Source organism: Aquarana catesbeiana, linkage group LG04, assembly GCF_042186555.1.
Source record: "Aquarana catesbeiana isolate 2022-GZ linkage group LG04, ASM4218655v1, whole genome shotgun sequence".
In the NCBI taxonomy this organism is placed as follows: domain Eukaryota; kingdom Metazoa; phylum Chordata; class Amphibia; order Anura; family Ranidae; genus Aquarana; species Aquarana catesbeiana.
Window position 1 is genome coordinate 508,891,099 of NC_133327.1, and position 19,359 is coordinate 508,910,457.

Here is a 19,359-nt window from a genome sequence, read left to right on the forward strand (position 1 = left end):
TAATTGGCCAAAGCCAGGGTGGCTTTGGCCAATTATGGCTCAGGGGATTTAGTACACACCCCACACTATATAAGGCCGCCTGCACGGCGGCCCTGTGTAGTGTGTGTTCCGGTGTGCTGAGAGAGAGAGAGAGAGACAGTGTCATTTGATTTGAGTTAGATAGATTAGGCAGAACAGTCAGTCAGTTAGCTGCACTTACAGTGTATTGTGTATATATATGCATCCCAGGTGTTGCATATATATATATACACTGTATTCAGTTTAGCTAGATCCGTTCCTGTTATCTTCTATCTAGACTATTTACATTTAATGCAGTGCGTCCTGCTCACAGTGTTCAGCTAGATCCGTTCCTGCTATTTACATTTAGTGCAGTGCGTCCTGCTCACAGTGTTCAGCTAGATCCGTTCCTGTTATCTTCTAGACTATTTACATTTAGTGCAGTGCGTCCTGCTCACAGTGTTCAGCTAGATCCGTTCCTGCAATTTACATTTAGTGCAGTGCGTCCTGCTCACAGTGTTCAGCTAGATCCGTTCCTGCTATTTACATTTAGTGCAGTGCGTCCTGCTCACAGTGTTCAGCTAGATCCGTTCCTGCTATTTACATTTAGTGCAGTGCGTCTTGCTCACAGTGTTCAGCTAGATCCGTTCCTGTTATTTACATTTAGTGCAGTGCGTCCTGCTCACAGTGTTCAGCTAGATCCGTTCCTGCTATTTACATTTAGTGCAGTGCGTCCTGCTCACAGTGTTCAGCTAGATCCGTTCCTGCTATTTACATTTAGTGCAGTGCGTCCTGCTCACAGTGTTCAGCTAGATCCGTTCCTGTTATCTTCTAGACTATTTACATTTAGTGCAGTGCGTCCTGCTCACAGTGTTCAGCTAGATCCGTTCCTGCTATTTACATTTAGTGCAGTGCGTCCTGCTCACAGTGTTCAGCTAGATCCGTTCCTGTTATCTTCTAGACTATTTACATTTAGTGCAGTGCGTCCTGCTCACAGTGTTCAGCTAGATCCGTTCCTGTTATCTTCCTACTGACAGGCAGTCTTGTCTGGTTACAGTATATAAAGCTACCTGAAGAAAATTACAGGTGTTCTATTTGATCCTATTAGTACCACGGTCAGGCAGCTAGACTATTTACATTTAGTACAGTGCGTCCTGCTCACAGTGTACAGCTAGATCCGTTCCTGTTATCTTCCTACTGACAGGCAGGCTTGTCTGGTTACAGTATATAAAGCTACCTGAAGAAAATTACAGGTGTTCTATTTGATCCTATTAGTACCACGGTCAGGCAGCTAGACTATTTACATTTAGTACAGTGCGTCCTGCTCACAGTGTTCAGCTAGATCCGTTCCTGTTATCTTCCTACTGACAGGCAGGCTTGTCTGGTTACAGTATATAAAGCTACTTGAAGAAAATTACAGGTGTTCTATTTGATCCTATTAGTACCACGGTCAGGCAGCTAGACTATTTACATTTAGTACAGTGCGTCCTGCTCACAGTGTACAGCTAGATCCGTTCCTGTTATCTTCCTACTGACAGGCAGGCTTGTCTGGTTACAGTATATAAAGCTACCTGAAGAAAATTACAGGTGTTCTATTTGATCCTATTAGTACCACGGTCAGGCAGCTAGACTATTTACATTTAGTACAGTGCGTCCTGCTCACAGTGTTCAGCTAGATCCGTTCCTGTTATCTTCCTACTGACAGGCAGGCTTGTCTGATTACAGTATATAAAGCTACTTGAAGAAAATTACAGGTGTTCTATCCCAGCTTAGTGCAGCTACAGGCCATTAGTATGTCTGGAAGGCCAAGAAGGAGAGGCAGACAGTCACAAGCCAATAAGAGAGGGCAAGCAGGCTCTGTGTCTAGTGCTGGTCGTGGAGACGGTGCATCCTCATCAGCACGTGGCCATGGGACACGCTTGGCCTTTTTTTCGGCAGCTGGCCGTGTTGAGCCGCAACATGCGGAAGACTTGGTCGAGTGGATGACCAAGCCGTCCTCATCCTCCTCATCCTCTCTCACCCATGCCCAGGGTGCTTTGTCTGGCAAAGCAGCGGCCTCTTCCCTCAGCTCAATGTCATCAGTGACTCCTTCCCTAGCTCCACCATGTCCTCATGAGGATTCCCTCGAACTGTTTGACCACAGTGTTGGGTACATGCTCCAGGAGGATGCCCAGCGTTTGGAAGGCTCTGATGACGATACTGAGCTCGATGAAGGCAGTAACATGAGCACGGACAGAGGGGGTGCCCAAGAAGGACAGCAACCTGGCAGTCATGCTCCCCCTGCTGCAGCATACTGCCAGGTTTGCTCCAGTGATGAGGAGGGAGGGGATGATGAGGTCACTGACTCAACGTGGGTGCCTGATAGGAGAGAGGAGGAGGAGGAGGAGGAGGAGGCGGCGGCACATCACCAACGAGGCAGGATGCCCTCCAGGGGCCAGCCTAAGGGCAGCACATTGACTGCATCACACCCCAAAGCTCCACATGTGCAGGGCGCTGCAGTCTCTGCGCGTTATTCAAAAAGTTCTTTGGTGTGGGCCTTTTTTGAGACGAGTGCATCAGATCGCACCGCTGCTATTTGCAACATATGTCTCAAGCGTATCTCGCGTGGCCAAAACATCTCCCGCTTGGGTACCACATGCTTGACCAGACATATGTTGACCTGCCATGCAGTTCGTTGGCAAGCGTATCTAAAAGACCCACACCAAAGAACAAAGAGGATCTCTCCTTGCTCCTCATCAGCTGAGATTTCCAACCCCACTAGACCTTCAGTCCTCTCTGAGACCTGCAGTGAGAGGAATGAAGGTGTAGAATTAGGTGTGTCACAGCCAAGTACTTGTGGGCAATCTGCTTTTGGTACACCGACGTCAGATTGTACCAGGCAAATTTCCCTGCCCCAGCTGCTGCACCGCCGAAAGAAGTTTGCTCCCAGCCATCCACATGCCCAGCGGTTGAATGCTAGCTTGGCAAAATTGCTAGCACTTCAACTGCTGCCTTTTCAGTTGGTAGACTCTGCCCCTTCCGTGAGTTTGTGGAATGTGCGGTTCCTCAGTGGCAGGTACCCAAACGCCACTTTTTCTCACGGAAGGCGATTCCGGCTCTCTACCGGCATGTGGAAGGCAATGTCCATGCCTCGCTGGACAGGGCGGTCAGCGGTAAGGTGCATACTACCGCTGACTCATGGTCCAGCAGGCATGGACAGGGACGTTACCTAAGTTTCACGGCGCATTGGGTGACTCTGCTGGCAGCTGGGAAGGATGCAGGACAAGGTGCAGTAGTGTTGGAGGTTGTTCCGCCACCACGCCTCCAAAATGCTGATTGTGACACACCTCTCTCCTCCACCCCCTCCTCTTCTTCTTCCTCCATGGCCTCTTCCTCGGAACCAGTGGTGCTCCGTAGGCGTTCAAGGGGCTACGCAAGTACGCAGGCCAAAAGATGCCATGCGGTGCTTGAGCTGGTGTGCTTGGGGGACAGGAGCCACACTGGGGCAGAGGTTCTGTCAGCTCTGCAGGGGCAGGTTCAGAGGTGGTTGACGCCACGCCAACTTAAGGCAGGAATGGTGGTTTGCGACAATGGCACCAACCTCCTCTCTGCCCTCCGACAGGGACAAATGACCCATGTGCCCTGTTTGGCTCACGTCCTTAACTTGGTGGTGCAGCGGTTCTTGGGCAGGTACCCGGGCTTACAGGATGTCCTGAGGCAGGCCAGGAAAGTCTGTGTGCATTTCCGCCGGTCATATAATGCCAGTGCTCGGCTGACGGACCTCCAAAAGGAGTTTAACCTGCCCAAGAACCGCCTAATCTGTGACATGCCCACCAGGTGGAACTCAACGTTGGCCATGCTGCAGCGGCTGCACACGCAGCAGAGGGCCATCAATGAGTACCTGTGCGACTATGGCACCAGGACAGGGTCAGGGGAGCTTGGTTTTTTTTCCCCACGCCAGTGGGCCATGATCAGGGATGCATGCACTGTCCTGTCACCATTCGAGGAGGCCACGAGGATGGTGAGCAGTGACAGTGCATGCATCAGTGACACTGTCCCCCTTGTCCACCTGTTGGAGCACACGCTGCGTGGAATAATGGACAGGGCACTTGAGGCAGAACAGAGGCAGGAAGAGGAGGACTTCCTTAGCTCTCAAGGCCCCCTTTATCCAGACAGTGTTCCTGCGTGCCCGCCGATCACACAGGAAGAGGACGAGGAGGAAGAGGAGGAGGAGGAAGATTGTGTCAGTATGGAGGTGGAGCCTGGCACTCAGCATCAGCAGCAGTCTTTAAGGGATCAGTCCCAAGAAACACATGGACTTGTACGTGGCTGGGAGGAGGTGGCTGCGGACCATGTCGTTCTTAGTGACCCAGAGGACTCCGGACCGAATGCCTCAGCAAACCTACGCTGCATGGCCTCCCTGATCCTGCAAAGCCTGCGTAAGGATCCTCGTATTCGTGGTATCAAGGAGAAGGACCAATACTGGCTGGCAACCCTCCTTGATCCACGTTACAAGGGTAAGGTTGCGGACCTTATCTTGCCATCGCAGAGGGAGCAGAGGATGAAACATCTTCGGGAGGCCTTGCAGAAAGGTCTGTGCAACGCGTTCCCAGAGACTGGGAGGTTACAAACTCCTGTTTCTGGACAACGTGTTGCTGAGGCTTCGGTCAGTCAAAGAAGGAGCGGTGGAGAAGGTGGCCGTCTGACCGATGCGTTCAGACAATTTTTTGGTCCGCAGCCCCAAGGTATGATCGGTTCCAGCAACCATCGCCAGCGTCTGTTTTACATGGTGCAGGAATACCTAGGGGCAAGATCAGACTTGGACACCTTTCCCACCGAAAATCCTCTGGGTTACTGGGTCTTGAGGATGGATCACTGGCCAGAGCTTGCACAGTATGCAATTGAGCTACTGGCCTGTCCTGCATCCAGCGTTCTTTCGGAACGCACATTCAGTGCTGCTGGAGGCGTGGTAACCGATCACAGGGTGCGTCTGTCCACCGACTCGGTCGATCGGCTGACCTTCATAAAAATGAATGAGTCTTGGATCACCACCAGCTACCAAGCACCTGATGCTGATGTAACCGAATAATTTTTTTTGAAATCTCAGATCCCTTCAAAGACTGCCTATGCTGATGCTGAGTGACTATCCCTGAGTAATTATCCTCTTCCTCCTCAATCATCACGCTGATAGCTTGTAAGAACATTTTTGGTTCTGGGCGCCACCACCAGTGCCTAAGGCACAATTTTTCAGCCCCTGTTTAACAGGGGCGTGTAATTACAATTTTTGATGTAATACTTTGCAGCAGGGCTCGTTCCTGCATTCCAACTAGAGTGTCTGTGAGGGGTTGCAGTGTTGTGGCACCAGCACCAGTGCCTAAGGCCCAATTTTTCTGCCCCTGTCTAACAGGGGCGTGTAATTACAATTTTTGAAGCAATACTTTGCAGCAGGGCTCGTTCCTGCGTTCCAACTAGAGTGTCTGTGAGGGGTTGCAGTGTTGTGGCACCAGCACCAGTGCCTAAGGCCTAATTTTTCAGCTCCTGTTCAACAGGGGCATGTAATTACAATTCTTGATCTAATATTTCACAGCAGGGCCCTGTGAGGGCTTACAGTGTTGTGGCCACAGCAACACCTAAGGCCCAAATTTCTGCTGAGTATATAGGGCAGGACCCTACTTTCAAACATCTAACTTACAAACGACTCCTACTTGCAAACGGAAGGAGACAACAGGAAGTGAGATGAAATCTACCCCTAGGAAGGGAAATTCTCTCCTGTAAGAGTTAATATGGGAAAACAATTTCTCCTTTCCACTGATGCTTTCCAATCCTTGTTCCACAAAAAAACCCAAATTTTCAAAAAACATTTTTCATTGGGACAAAAAAGTGAGGTGAAATCTTCTGAAGAGGAGGAAAGACAGCAAAACAAATGTCACAGGGGTGATAACCCTTCCCTATGTTTTCCAAAAAGCTTAGAAAAGATTTTTTGGCTGGAGCTAAACACGTTAAAAATGTTCAAAATTACAAACAGATTCTACTTAACAACAAACCTACAGTCCCTGTCTTGTTTGCACCGCCTGTATACTGCTGTTCAGAGTATATAGGGCCTGGTGGCCCCACACCTTTCCTTATTTTAATTTGGGTGCGGGGTTCCCCTTAATATCCATACAAGACCCAAAGGGCCTGGTAATGGACTGGGTGGTACCCATGCCGTTTGTCTCACTGATTTTCATCCATATTGCCATGACCCGACATGACATTAAACCCGCAAGCAGTTTTAAATGAGATTTTTTCCTTTAAAAATGACATTTGGTGCAGGGACTGTTCTAAACATGGGAAACACGCGTCACTTTACAGGCATACTATAGACACCCCCCAGGTACGATATTTAAAGGAATATTTCACTTTTTTTTTTTTACTTTAAGCATCATTAAAATCACTGCTCCCGAAAAAACGGCCGTTTTTAAAAGTTTTTTTTGCATTGATACATGTCCCCTGGGGTAGGACCCGGGTCCCCAAACCCTTTTTAGGACAATACCATGCAAATTAGCCTTTAAAATGAGCACTTTTGATTTCGAACGTTCGAGTCCCATAGACGTCAATGGGGTTCTAACGTTCGTGCGAACTTTCGGTCCGTTCGCGGGTTCTGGTGCGAACCGAACCGGGGGGTGTTCGGCTCATCCCTACTGGATAATATTACAATACCTTTAAACTCATGTTGACGCCTTACCTAGAACGCATTTTTAACACTGATGCAGCCTCTTCCTCCTTCCCACCCGAGATGCTTAAAGCTATGATTGTGACCCTACCCAAGCCAGGGAAAGATCCAAATACACCTTCTAACTTCAGACCCATCTCACTATTAAACATTGATTTAAAATTGTATGCTAAGCTCATTGCTACACACCTAATAAATATACTTCCCTTTCTAATTCACCCTGATCAGACAGAGATCACCAAGAGACATCAGACCTCAGATGCCACCCGATGACTGACGAACATTATACATTTAGCCAAGCTCCACCAAAGGCCTTCTCTGCTGTTAGTTAGCATTGGACGCGAAGAAGGCCTTTGATCGCATACATTGGAAATATCTAGCCCTGGTACTAGAAAAATTTGGATTCTCTGGTCCAATTTCTGCAGCAATTATGGCTCTGTACTCTAAACCTTCTGCCCATGTATACTCTTCAGGAGTCTTGTCCAAATCTTTTGACGTCTCAAATGGGATGCGTCAGGGATGTCCTCCATTCCCCTTAGAATTTAACTTATTAAAGGGACCTCTAGCCAACTATATCCAATCACACCCCAACATTAAAGGGTTTCCAATTCAAAACTCCACTCATACCATTAGCCTCTTTGCTGATGATGTCATTATGGTACTTACAGAGGTAGAAACTTCCCTGGCTTCGGTTCATTTAGCATTAGAATTATTTGGGTTCTTATTACAAAGTTAACGAAAGCAAATCATATATACTGGGATTGGGTATAGACCCACCTCTAAAACTAACCCTCAGTTCACGGTTCCCATACACTTGGCGAGACGAAGGGATAAAATATTTAGGTATTACATTGACAGCCACAATAGAACTCCAGAATATAGCTAAGATGGAACTATCATGGTCAGGACGCCTAGCTGCTTTCAAGATGGTGTTGTTAGCACAATTGCTCTATCTCTTCTGAACTTTGCCTATACCAGTCCCTAGCTCCTTTTTCTCCACTGCTCAGTCTTTGTCTTTGGTAAACCAATATGTATGGCAAGAAAAAAAGAGCAAGATGTGCATTTAGTAAACTGATAGCATCAAGAAAAATGGGAGGGGTGGGACTCATATTGCTTAAGGATTACTATATGGCTTCAAATCTTACTCAACTGAGAACATGGTTCCCCCAAAACACAAGGTGGCAAGAATTGGAAGAATTCCAAATTCCTGGTAATAATTTGTTAACGTATTAATGACCAGCAGATTTAACACCCTTCTGACCTCTGCTTTATCCCCTACTATAAAAATCTCACTTCAAGCTTGGAAAACATTATTAGATATGCAAGTTGGAAATTCTTCTACAATATCCCTTTGACTTCCTATCTCTAGTTTACCCTTGATCATTCCAGGTCTACATATAGCACACTGGGTAGCTAAGGGAATAACAACAGTAGCCGACCCTATGTTAGGACCTACCCTAAAAACATTTCAGGGCTGTACAAACTAAACATGGCCTAGAAGATTCCAACCAATATCGGTTTCTCCAGGTTAAACATTTTTCTTCATGCCAACCCACATACCTTTACATTACTACCATGGAGAATTGATTTATATTTCACCAAACCCTCCACTATTATCAAAGGTATTTCTTATTCTATAATACACTGAACAATAAGATGGTATTTACTAAATCCTCTGATATTAAAGCATGGAAACAAGACATAGACACTTTCTATACCTCAGAACAATGGCAAATGCACTCCATAGAACTTATGCGGTGACAAAGTGTCAACTTGTGGGAATTAACTCATAAAATACTACTACGTTGGTGTTTGGCACCATTTAGAATGTCAAAATTTGATGCCCAGACTTCTCCACTTTGTTAGAGGAAGTGTGGAACTAAAGGCATGTTGCATCATATATTATGGCCATGCCCAGCTATACATGCCTTTTTGGACCAAGGTCTTCCAATAATGTCACAAATCCTTGGATTACAGATCCCCCTAACTGCAGGTATGGCCATCTTATCTCTAGGAATAGAATCCATTCCTACATCCTCAAGAGTTATAGTGATTCATGTCCTGTTAAGCGCCAGGATGTCAATGAGACATTGGAAGGATCATATAGTGCCCGCGTTACGTGAAGTCATTAAGACGACCAACACACGCCACATATGAATTATGTTCGCTGTAGCTCAAGGTAAATACCAAGTAATGAGCTCTCGATGGAAACCGTGGACTGAATGGTACAAATTAAGAAGTGATGACTACCAATCATAATTTAGGATTGGCTTGAAACTACCTAACTTTCTCGTAAGAGAATAGACTGGTTATGTTAATTAGATATATGATCACATCATATCACTCCTTGCTGGACTGTGTAGATGTATGATTTTATTTTATTTTATTTCTTGTTAGTTCCTTTTATTTTCAGTTCTCCTCAAATTAGTTTACATTGCTTGCTCCTTTACTTTATGTTCTTACACATATACCGTCAGTGACTTCTCAGGACTAAATTGGAGCAATATAATGAAAAATACATCTTTTTTTCTGTTTTCTATTCACCTATCCAAAAATCGCTGATGCTTTAAGATGTTAACTGTACTTCTTATACTTCAATAAAAAAAAATAAAAAAAATAAAAAAAACTATTGAAATTAGAATACATTTTGGCCTAAATATATGAAGATTTTATTGGATATTTTTTATAACAGGGTATAAAATATTTTTTTTTCTACATTTTCAGTCTTTTTTTGTTTATATAGCAAAAAGTCCAGCAATGATCAAGATGATCAAGAAGAAAAAAGGTTCATATTTTGTTATAGTTAAATAGTTTGTTTTCTACACTTATATGAATCATAATTCATAATAAATCTACTACAACCTTATGGTACAACATATTAATTAGCAACAGCTGAAAGACACATTTAAGTATGTATAAGATTTAAAGGACTTGTTTATCTTTTAATACATAGTAAAAACTCTCCCAGAGTTTTGTATTCTGCTCAGTTGTGATACAACCATTTATGTGTGATAGGGCAATCGTTTAATGGCCTCATGCCCACTGGCACAGACTTCTTGAGTACCCAGCACTTATTCCTGGGCGCCACTCAGTACAGCATCTAGCCGCATTTTTTAGCCTCTCATAGACTTATATAGCAGCTGGTAGTTGGGCTGGAGGGTGCACCTGTTCCTTCCGCCCGCACAAAAATACCAAAATCTCAGGCACAAAGGCTTCAATGCCTAGTGTGCATAAGCCTTAATTGCCTGGAATGTCCACAGTCTCCAAACAGGGCCTTCTAGTGGTGGCTGGGAACAGCAGAAATAGTATCCTTATGCCTCGTACACATGATCATACATTCCGACAACAAAATCCATGTTTTTTTTCCCGACGGATGTTGGCTTAAACTTGTCTTGCATACACATGGTCACACAAAGTTGGTCGGAAATTCCGAACGTCAAGAACGCAGCGACGTACAACATGTTCGACGAGCTGAGAAAAATGAAGTTCAATAGCCAGTGCGGCTCTACTGCTTGATTCCGAGCATGCGTGGCACTTTGTGCGTCGGAATTGTGTACACACGATTGGAATTTACGCAAACGGATTTTGTTGTCGGAGAATTTGAGAACCAGGTCTCAAATTTTGTGCGACGGAAATTCCGATGGAAACTTTCTTCACACGGTCGGAATTTCCTACAAAAGGTTCCCATCAAACATTTTCCGTCGGAATATGCGACGGTGTGTACGAAGCATTAGATTACATGTAAATGCATAATTTGTAGTGAAAATGCACTTAGGCTTTGTGTGTTACTGTATCTGAATTTCTGACCTAGAAACAAAAAAGAAAACTGTCCAAGGTCTTAAAAGTGACCGCTATAAGCAGGTCACCTTGCACATTAAATGGCAAGTATCTGAGTGATTTTATGATTACTGATGCTGACATCCAAGGCACTTTCACAGTTTCATGGGCTACATGTAGGAAATAAAAAGCATTTGTAAATCTTAAGACCGTTTGGGGAATATTAACTTTTAATGGCAGCAGTGAGACAAACTAGCCATAGATTTTTAGCTAGGGAATGCATTAAGTTGTGTGTGTGTGTGTGTGTGTGTGTGTGTATATATATATATATATATATAAAATTTATAAACACATCTGTGAGCATTATATAGTTGTTAATAAATCTAAAGGTTAGTTCACTGAATAAATTAAATAGTTCTTTAATTTCAGCTTTTTAATTATTTATGTTTGGTACAATATAAAGTATAGTAATTTTAATGACTTTTATCAAAGCTTAAAAATTCAACATGGATGTTATAATTTACATTTCTTCCATACTTTGATGACTAACTCCTTTGTAGGTTTTTAGTTTAAAGTGAATCTGGCTGTATAGTGTGGTACAGGGTAAAGCAATAGGTTCACTTTGATATAGACCTCCACAGATGTATATACTTACCTTCCTTTCACTCTCCGATATTTCCTTTAGCTGCAGCGAATGAAGAAAGAGTCATGTGTAAGCTACTAGTCACCAGAGTTGTAATTTTACATCAGGCTATGGACTCCTCTTTGACAGTGCTGATTGGCCTAGCACTGTCACATGCTTCTCCTTTCACAGAAGTACCGCTTAACTTTCTTCTGCTTATGGCATTGAATGGATTGGCAGGGGAGCAAAGGACAAATGAGTACATACTACTAAGAGCAGAGAGATTAAAGCCCACCTCCAGTCCTCCCTAACCTAGTTTTTAAAAAAAATACAAAGCATGCACACCTTTATTTTGTCTGTCTTCCACATAGTTACATGATTTGCTAGATCCAGTGTTTCCCTTCTGTGGCATGTATTCACTGCTGCAATAAATGGAGCTTCCATTGTAATATCTAAGTACCGTTGTATGCAACATTTTACTGTAGGGCCCAGGCTGTGTGATACTAGTCCAAGGGAGTCATTGACAGCCTAGGCTCACTGGAAGTGGTTGAATGAAGCTGGGTGTCATTCAATCCAGAAGTGGAGGGCAGTGCCAAAACTAGGGGAAGTAATTCATTTTTTTTTCCTTCCAGATGCTTTACGAAGAAAAAAGCTGGCTTTTGGCTTTAAAGCAAACTTCTTGCTTGATTTACGTTTACAGGTCTATTGACTGGTTAGATGGAAAGTATTGCTCCTTACTTTTTATCTCCAGCCAACTTTCTACACTTGTGGATAGAATGGACAAAGGTTGGATTGCCCGGTGAAAAATAGGTGAGTGTTAATCCCCTGTGGTGACTCAGACTGCAATAAATAAACAGACATCTCACTGAATATAAAAGAAAAAGCATTACGTATATGACTGTAAATTATTACAAAATGGTAAAAAATAGAATAACCAAAATTTAGTGGCAGTTAACCTGGGGATTAAAGAAGCAAACATGAGGGCACATCTACGGAGTTGCCGGGATCCACAGCTTAGGTAGAGAGAAATGCTTCAATAGTACAGCTATAACCTATATGCTAGGATTTAGGAAAATATGACCAAAAAAAAGGTCACCATACTTGAGAATTTTTACAAATTGTTCTACCGCTGGTACTATACGCTGGCTTGCTTAGCTTGAATCGTTCATAACTATCCCTCAACTTGCTTCGATGGATGTGCCCAACCAGGAACAATGGCACATATATGGTGATTTTGTACAAGAGTGAGTAGACTGGATTTGAGTCTACACCTAGCTTCATACATTCTTACACTTCAGTCTCAAGAGAAACCCTTATGAAGCACTTCTTTTTAAGCCCATAGATCAGAGATATGCAATTAGCGGACCTCCAGCTGTTGCAAAACTACAAGTCCCATCATGCCTCTGCCTCTGGGTGTCATGCTTGTGGATATCAGAGTCTTGCTATGCCTCATGGGACTTGTAGTTCTGCAACAGCTGGATGTCCGCTAATTACATATCCCTGCCATAGATGTTTCCTTTCGTGCTAATTGACAATTCACTGCTCACCTTTTCACGACAACGAAGCTTACTATTGCCAGAGCATGGAAGTCTCCCGTACTCCGCTTTGAAGCAGCAAAACACTGTATACATGACATCATGGTCCATCAAAAACTGAAAGCCATATTGACCAACTGTGTTCAGATGGGGTAGTCGATTATGCCCTCACCTGTTGAATGCTTTGCATTGTTAAGACATCCCCTCGTCTGCAGAGCTTTACCCATACATACCTTAAGCAAGTTATTGATGTTTGTGTGCTTCAGGCTGTTCATGGACCCTTCTCCAACCATTGTGTCTAGTTCCATTTTCTTGTATATATACTGATACTGTACATCTTCAAGCTTTTCCTTGCTGCATGACGTATCATTGTTTTTTTTGTTAAACATTAATAAAATGTTTTGTAGAAGAAAATATGACAAAAAGATAGCTGTTAAAAAAAAAAAAAAAAAAGTATCTAGTTTGCTACAAGACATGTGGTAAAGGAATCTCTGTGGCGATGAAACCAAAATTAAATGTTATGGCCCCTATTATGGCCCCTAAGCAAAGAGCTATGTGCAGTTGAAAGCCAGCAATACTACTATCCCCATAGTGAACCCTGGTTGTGTTCAACATATGTTGCAGAGATGGGGTTTTTGGAAGGGACAGGAAAAAATCTTTGATATATTAACCGCTTCAGCCCCGGAAGATTTTACCCCTTTCCTGACCAGAGCACTTTTGCGATTCAGCACTGCGTCGCTTTAACTTACAATTGCGCGGTCGTGCGACGTCGCACCCAAACAAAATTGACGTCCTTTTTTTACCACAAATAGAGCTTTCTCTTGGTGGTATTTGATCGCCTCTACGGTTTTTACTTTTTGCGCTATAAACAAAAAACGCAATATTTTTTACTTTTTGCTAAAATAAATATCCCACAAAAATATATAAAAAAAACATTTTTTTCCTCAGTTTAGGCCGATATGTATTCTTTTACATATTTTTGGTAAAAAAAAAATCGCAATAAGCGTATATTGATTGGTTTGCGCAAAAGTTATAGCGTCTATAAAATAGGGGATAGATTTATAGCTTTTTTTTTTTTTTTTTTTTACTAGTAATGGCGGTGATCTGCGATTTTTATCAGGACTGTGACATTATCGAGGACACGTCGGACAATTTTGACACATTTTTGGGACCATTGGCATTTTTACAGCGATCAATGCTATAAAATTGCATTGATTACTGTAAAAATGTCACTGGCAGTGAAGGGGTTAACCACTAGGGAGCAGTGAAGGGGTTAAGTGTGTCCTAGTGGGTGTTCTAACTGAAGGGGGGATGGGACTGTGCAGGGGAGATGACAGATTGCTGTTCATACTCTGTATGAACAGACTATCTGTCCTCCCCTCAGATAACCAGAAACTGTGTGTTTACACACACAGATCCCGGTTCTCAGTGTGCCCCGAGTGATCTCGGGAGCCCGGCAGTGATCGCGACCGCCGGGCACTCGCAACGGCTCTGTGGGCGAGCAGGGGGCATGCACGCGCCCCCTAGTGGCCGTCTGTTACTGATGTAACATGACGGCGATTCGCACAGCTGAGTCATGTTGCCTCAGTACAACTGCGGCGGCTGGTCGGCAAGTGGTTAAAGTAGAAGTCCACCCTAACACTAAAATCCTTGCATCTACAGACATCCACGATCTAACACTAACCTATCTAACCCCGTAAAGAAGAAATCGATATACATACCTTTTTTAAAGACGATCTGACCCGATCCCACGCTGAGCTGTCAGCCGCAGCTTCGCTGTGGAGGCGGGTTCAGAGGACACTGATGACACCTGAAGCCCCCATAGTAACTCTATGGGTGCCGTCCCTCCCTATTCCCTCCTCTGCAGAGCTTTGGGGACCGGATCGGCTTCAAAAAAGGTATGTATACTGATTTATTCTTTACAGGGCTAGATAGGTTAGTGTTAGATCGTGTCTGCCTGTAGATGCAGGGATTTTAGTGTTAGGCTGGACTTACACTTTAAATCTTCAACCAGCTCCATGGCAAGCAGGCTGTATCCAGTATAACTCCCACATATTTTGGTTGTATCTAAATCTGGGACAGTTTAACAACCTCATGTCCAGAGGGAGGAGCCGAGCTTGTGATGTCATCCCATGGCCATCTTGAAGCCAACGTGGTGAACCGTGATGATTGTATACCAAAGCTAGTGTGTTTTTAAACATTGTAAGATTTTGTAACCCTTTTTATGTAGTAATAAAAGTTGAAATTGAGAGCATTATGGTTTTTGTTTTACATCATGGTTTATATGATGACTGAGAATTCTGGAAAAGGGAGGTGAAAGGTGTATCGTGACAGTGAGAAAGTGGATTGATGAGGCGATTCTTGCTTTGGAGGAGAGTGCTAGATGCATTGTCTGACCCATATATGAGGTGTTACAAAGAGGTGAGCAGGTCTTTTTCCTAATGGTGGAGGTACTTTGAGGAGTGAAGACCGATTAAGTTACCAATTCACAGTGGTGTTATCAATATCATTGCAGTTATTTTGGGACTGATCTAAATTCACATTATGTGCATTGCACATTTTATGTATTACATGTATGTTTGCGCTACACTATTTTTTGTTACATTAGGATCATAGAGGGTGTTGTGAAGTCACCTATACCGTGTTTGTGCATTACTTATATTTTGCATTTGGGGGATATTTATACAATTATTGTTGGGTTGTGTTGATTGAATTTAGGTTTTTGAGTATTTATTACATTGCTATAACAAAACAAAAATTAGTGGGGCTAAAATTAGCGTAAACAATTAGATGACATTGTGATATGGAACATCCATATGAAAAATAATTATTGACATTTGAGGAAGTCCAGATATGTGGCTTTTACAATTGTGCATACTGCATTCCATGTAAGGGTATACAAATGTCATTCTACTGTAGTGAAGCCAATTAAAACTTTCAGGAAACTATTTCTAGAGGAAATGTCTATTTTATGTGAAGTCTTTGTATTCTATTAACAAAACCAAGTAGAACTTGTTTTCACTGTATTCTAACAACTGGCTATTGGAAATAATGTTGAGATTTGCTCTGAAAACCAGTTCTCTCAATGCAGGTGCAATTGAACAAGAAATACCAAAAGTTGTACCAAGTTTTCATCTCTAACACTGTGCTTCAAGGTTAAAGAGACAGGAAAGCAAACATTTTAGGTACAGGGGTGGAAATGTTTCACAAAAATATGAGAGATTAGTAAAAGTTTCCTCCTTTTCAACAAAAAATACTGTATATAGAATATTGTGTCACTCAGTGCCTTAAAATAATAATTACCCTTTTAAAAACAAAGGTAGGAAAAAAAACTGGCATATATGCAAGACACAGAACTGTACGTTGTGCTACATCTTGCATTGTACATTCCATTTGTATTACACATTTACTCTACTCTTCTTTTGTCTGTAAACTTATGCATTGCAGAAAGATTTGACTAATAAGTGGTGTATGAAGTACATATTTCACTTGATGTTTGTGAGCTGGTATACAGTATTATACATGAGAATACAGTGCATAGACTTGTCTCGAGAATCACCTGGACTAGCGATCTAACTACTCTAGTATTTAACTAAAAGGCTGGTGTGTTTGAAGGTTCTTGAAGAGCAATAAGAGCTCATAGTGTTTACAATGTACCTCACCTAATCTTGTACTAATAAAATAGAAAAACTGCCCCTATACTATGGCAAATCAGCAATGATATTACTAAACATCATAGTTGTACTGTGATTTAGAAAACATTAGCTGCAAGTAAATAAGGTTCCCAGCATTGCAATGGCGTAGTGTAAATGATGACAAAAGTTCCAAACTGGTTGCTTGCATGCTGGTGCCAATAGGCTGTTAATATGTCCTGTAAAGTCTATATTCAGCACCAACATGGGTATTATTAAAGGTTAATAGAGCTGTTCTAGTATTCTCTCTGTCCCACATTTTTCTGTGTTAACCTCTATTTTTGTATTGATGCCACTGTACAACTTTGTCCTTCATTACTATTTATTACATTTCATGCTAATTGAAACATACTGTTTGGTAACAGAGCATTTCTCCCAGTGCTTTCATAATAAGCAGGATCCTTGACCTGTAGAAGCATAGGGCCAAAAGATGTCTGAAATAAGAGTACCATTATAACTCTCCCTTATGGTTTCATTGGTTTAAACTGTCATGCAGGGTGGGCCATATGTGGACTTCTAATCATAACTTCTGCCAAACCAGCAGAAGTGCACTAGAGCACAGGGGCTGCCTTAACCAATGGTACCCTTTCCTTTTCACTCTGAAGTCACCTATATATCACTTCTGCTTAAGGTAAAGGTTAGAGAGTAAGATACAGAGCACTTTAAAGAGGAAGTTTTACCCTATAAGGCTTACCTAAAGGTAGTGTAAATATCTCCTAAACGTACACCATTTAAGAGATATTTATATTACATGCAGCAAGTGACATCACTGGCACATGCGCTCTGAAGGAATGGCCACCTATGCCGTTTCTTAAGAGCTCTGTTTCTTGAGTGGCGGCTCCCGCGCGCATGCGCCAGAGTGTCATCGTGTCTACGGACAATCACAGAGCCGGAGTCCGCAAACCCAGAAGGAAGAACGGGTGAAGATGGATGCCGTCTCCAGCGATGACATCACATTGCTGGAAGGCTTCGTTTTGAGGTAAGTTTCACATACTGTGCTAGTATGCAATGCATCAGTCCGATGCTGCATCTGTCCCCCCGGTGCATCTGCACTGAGAACCGAGCGATCCGATTGCTCGGTTGCAGAGCTCCTCGAGCATAGAGCTGTAGACTTCCAGTCACAGCTCTCTGCTCTGCCCCCTCTATGCTCATTGGAGTGCTGGGCTGTGGAGGGGGCGGCCGGCTCAGGGTCTTAGCAGTTCCCTGAGAGGCTGAGCCGGAGTATGATAGTCCAGGCACCTGGCGGATCCAGACTTTATTGTCACGATGATGCGGTGCCTGAACTGACTTCTGTGCCTTCAGCCCGCTCTCTGCTGAAAACAGGTCACAGGAGTACATAAGGGACTGCAATGCTGTGATCCATAGGAGAAGTACAGCCAAACGAGCTTTGGCTGGACTTCTCCTTTAAAGAAAGGAATATTTTGGATTCAGACTAGAACATTTTTCTTTTTTTTTTCCTTTTTTTTTTTTTTTTTTTAATCCTGAAAAAAATGATATAACTTCATAAAACAAACACATGCTTTGTGAAACAAGGGTGGGAATATGTGGCAGATAGCTACAGATTGGATTTGCTCTGTGCATTTATTAAAAAAAAAAAAAACTATTTGGCAATTCATCTGTGTGCAGCCCACATTTTCTATACAGAGGGCTTGATGAGCTTCTGATCTATACTGATCACTTCCTTTCATTGAACGGCAATCATTTACCAACCATGGACTTTGCTACTGTACTAGACAATGTGGAAAGGCAGTGAAAAGAATTTACACCATTTTATTTAATATCATTAAAGAACAAACATAATGAACAGTTGACATCTAGTGATTCAGGGAATTCTGTAAATTAATATAAGGTAGTAGTTGAACATTCATGAACATGTCTTGAAGCTGCTTTGGGTTTGAACATACACTGTGCCTCACTTTACTTCTCGTGCCTCACTTTAATTCTTGTGCCTTTACTTTTTGTTCCTGTAGGGCAGGGGTCTTCAAACTACGGCCCTCCAGTTGTTCAAGAACTACAATTCCCATCATGCCTAGTCATGTCTGTGAATGTCAGAGTTTTACAATGCCTCATGGGATGTGTAGTTCCGCAACAGCTGGAGGACTGTAGTTTGAGGATCCCTGCTGTAGGGTGTCCAGTAAACTTGCTATAATGTCAGGGATGGACACATCTGACATATGAGAAGAATTAGGTGGAAAATTGGAACAAAAATGTAGGTAGTCTTGATGGTTCCTTCTGCAGATGTTTGTACTCGTTCATAGCTTTTTATATTTAATTTCAAAACTCAGTGGAATTATTGTTTTACATGGGCTAAGGACATCAATAAAACAATATATTGTTCATACTATGAACACTGATCCTTTTATTCCGAAAGTACAGGTAGTTAAGGAGGAAACAGGGCTTTGTGCACGTTAATGCCTTACCAGTTCATGCCTTGCAACTGCCATAAGAGAGCCTGAAAAATGCTTGTTTTCTTCTTGGTTCTAGCTGGCTTCATGAAAAGCCAATATTGCTGCTCCTGTCCTCTAAATTGGCTTTTAAGTAGAGTATCTCAAGTGTTTGTGTCATACCACCATAGTAAATTATATTTTTGGGAGATGATGAGTTTAGAATTCTGATGATTAAATAGTTCTCTGTTTTCTTGCTCTTTCTTAAATAAATAGTATTAATATCTTTATACAAGATCACAATAAACAAATAAGATCATGTATCTATATACAAAACGTATGCAGGAATGTAGTGACAGAGACCTCTCGGTGTGAAGAGTTTGTACTCGATTTATTGTCTTCCTTCCATACTTGTCCCATGCTGTAGAAAAAGTATTCTTCAGTGAGCAAAGGATGTACAGTACATTCTGACAGTCATCTATGATCTGTAGCCTAGATAGCTCTTCATCGGTGCAATGCCATTTTCTAACATCCACTGATTATTTAAGGTATTTTTAGTGTTCTACTGCTTCTGGTTTACTCCTTATTGCTGAAGATCAAAGAATCAGCTGTCCTACAAATAGTGAAAACATTAGTTTTAGAAAAGTAATGCAGCATGTCA

At 42.6% G+C, this 19,359-nt stretch overlaps 1 protein-coding gene across 3 annotated transcripts in view; it reads right to left on the bottom strand.

The window, feature by feature from the left end:
• Positions 1-16,618: 16,618 nt before the first annotated feature.
• The window catches only part of RASGRP3 (RAS guanyl releasing protein 3), a 252,417-nt gene continuing 249,676 nt past the window's right edge, over positions 16,619-19,359 (bottom strand). For all 3 annotated transcript variants that reach the window (XM_073627726.1, XM_073627725.1, XM_073627724.1), the window contains exon 17: positions 16,619-19,311. In XM_073627726.1, coding sequence (XP_073483827.1) covers positions 19,303-19,311 — 9 coding nt within the window. In that variant the 3' untranslated portion in view covers positions 16,619-19,302. The remainder of the gene's footprint in view (positions 19,312-19,359) is intronic.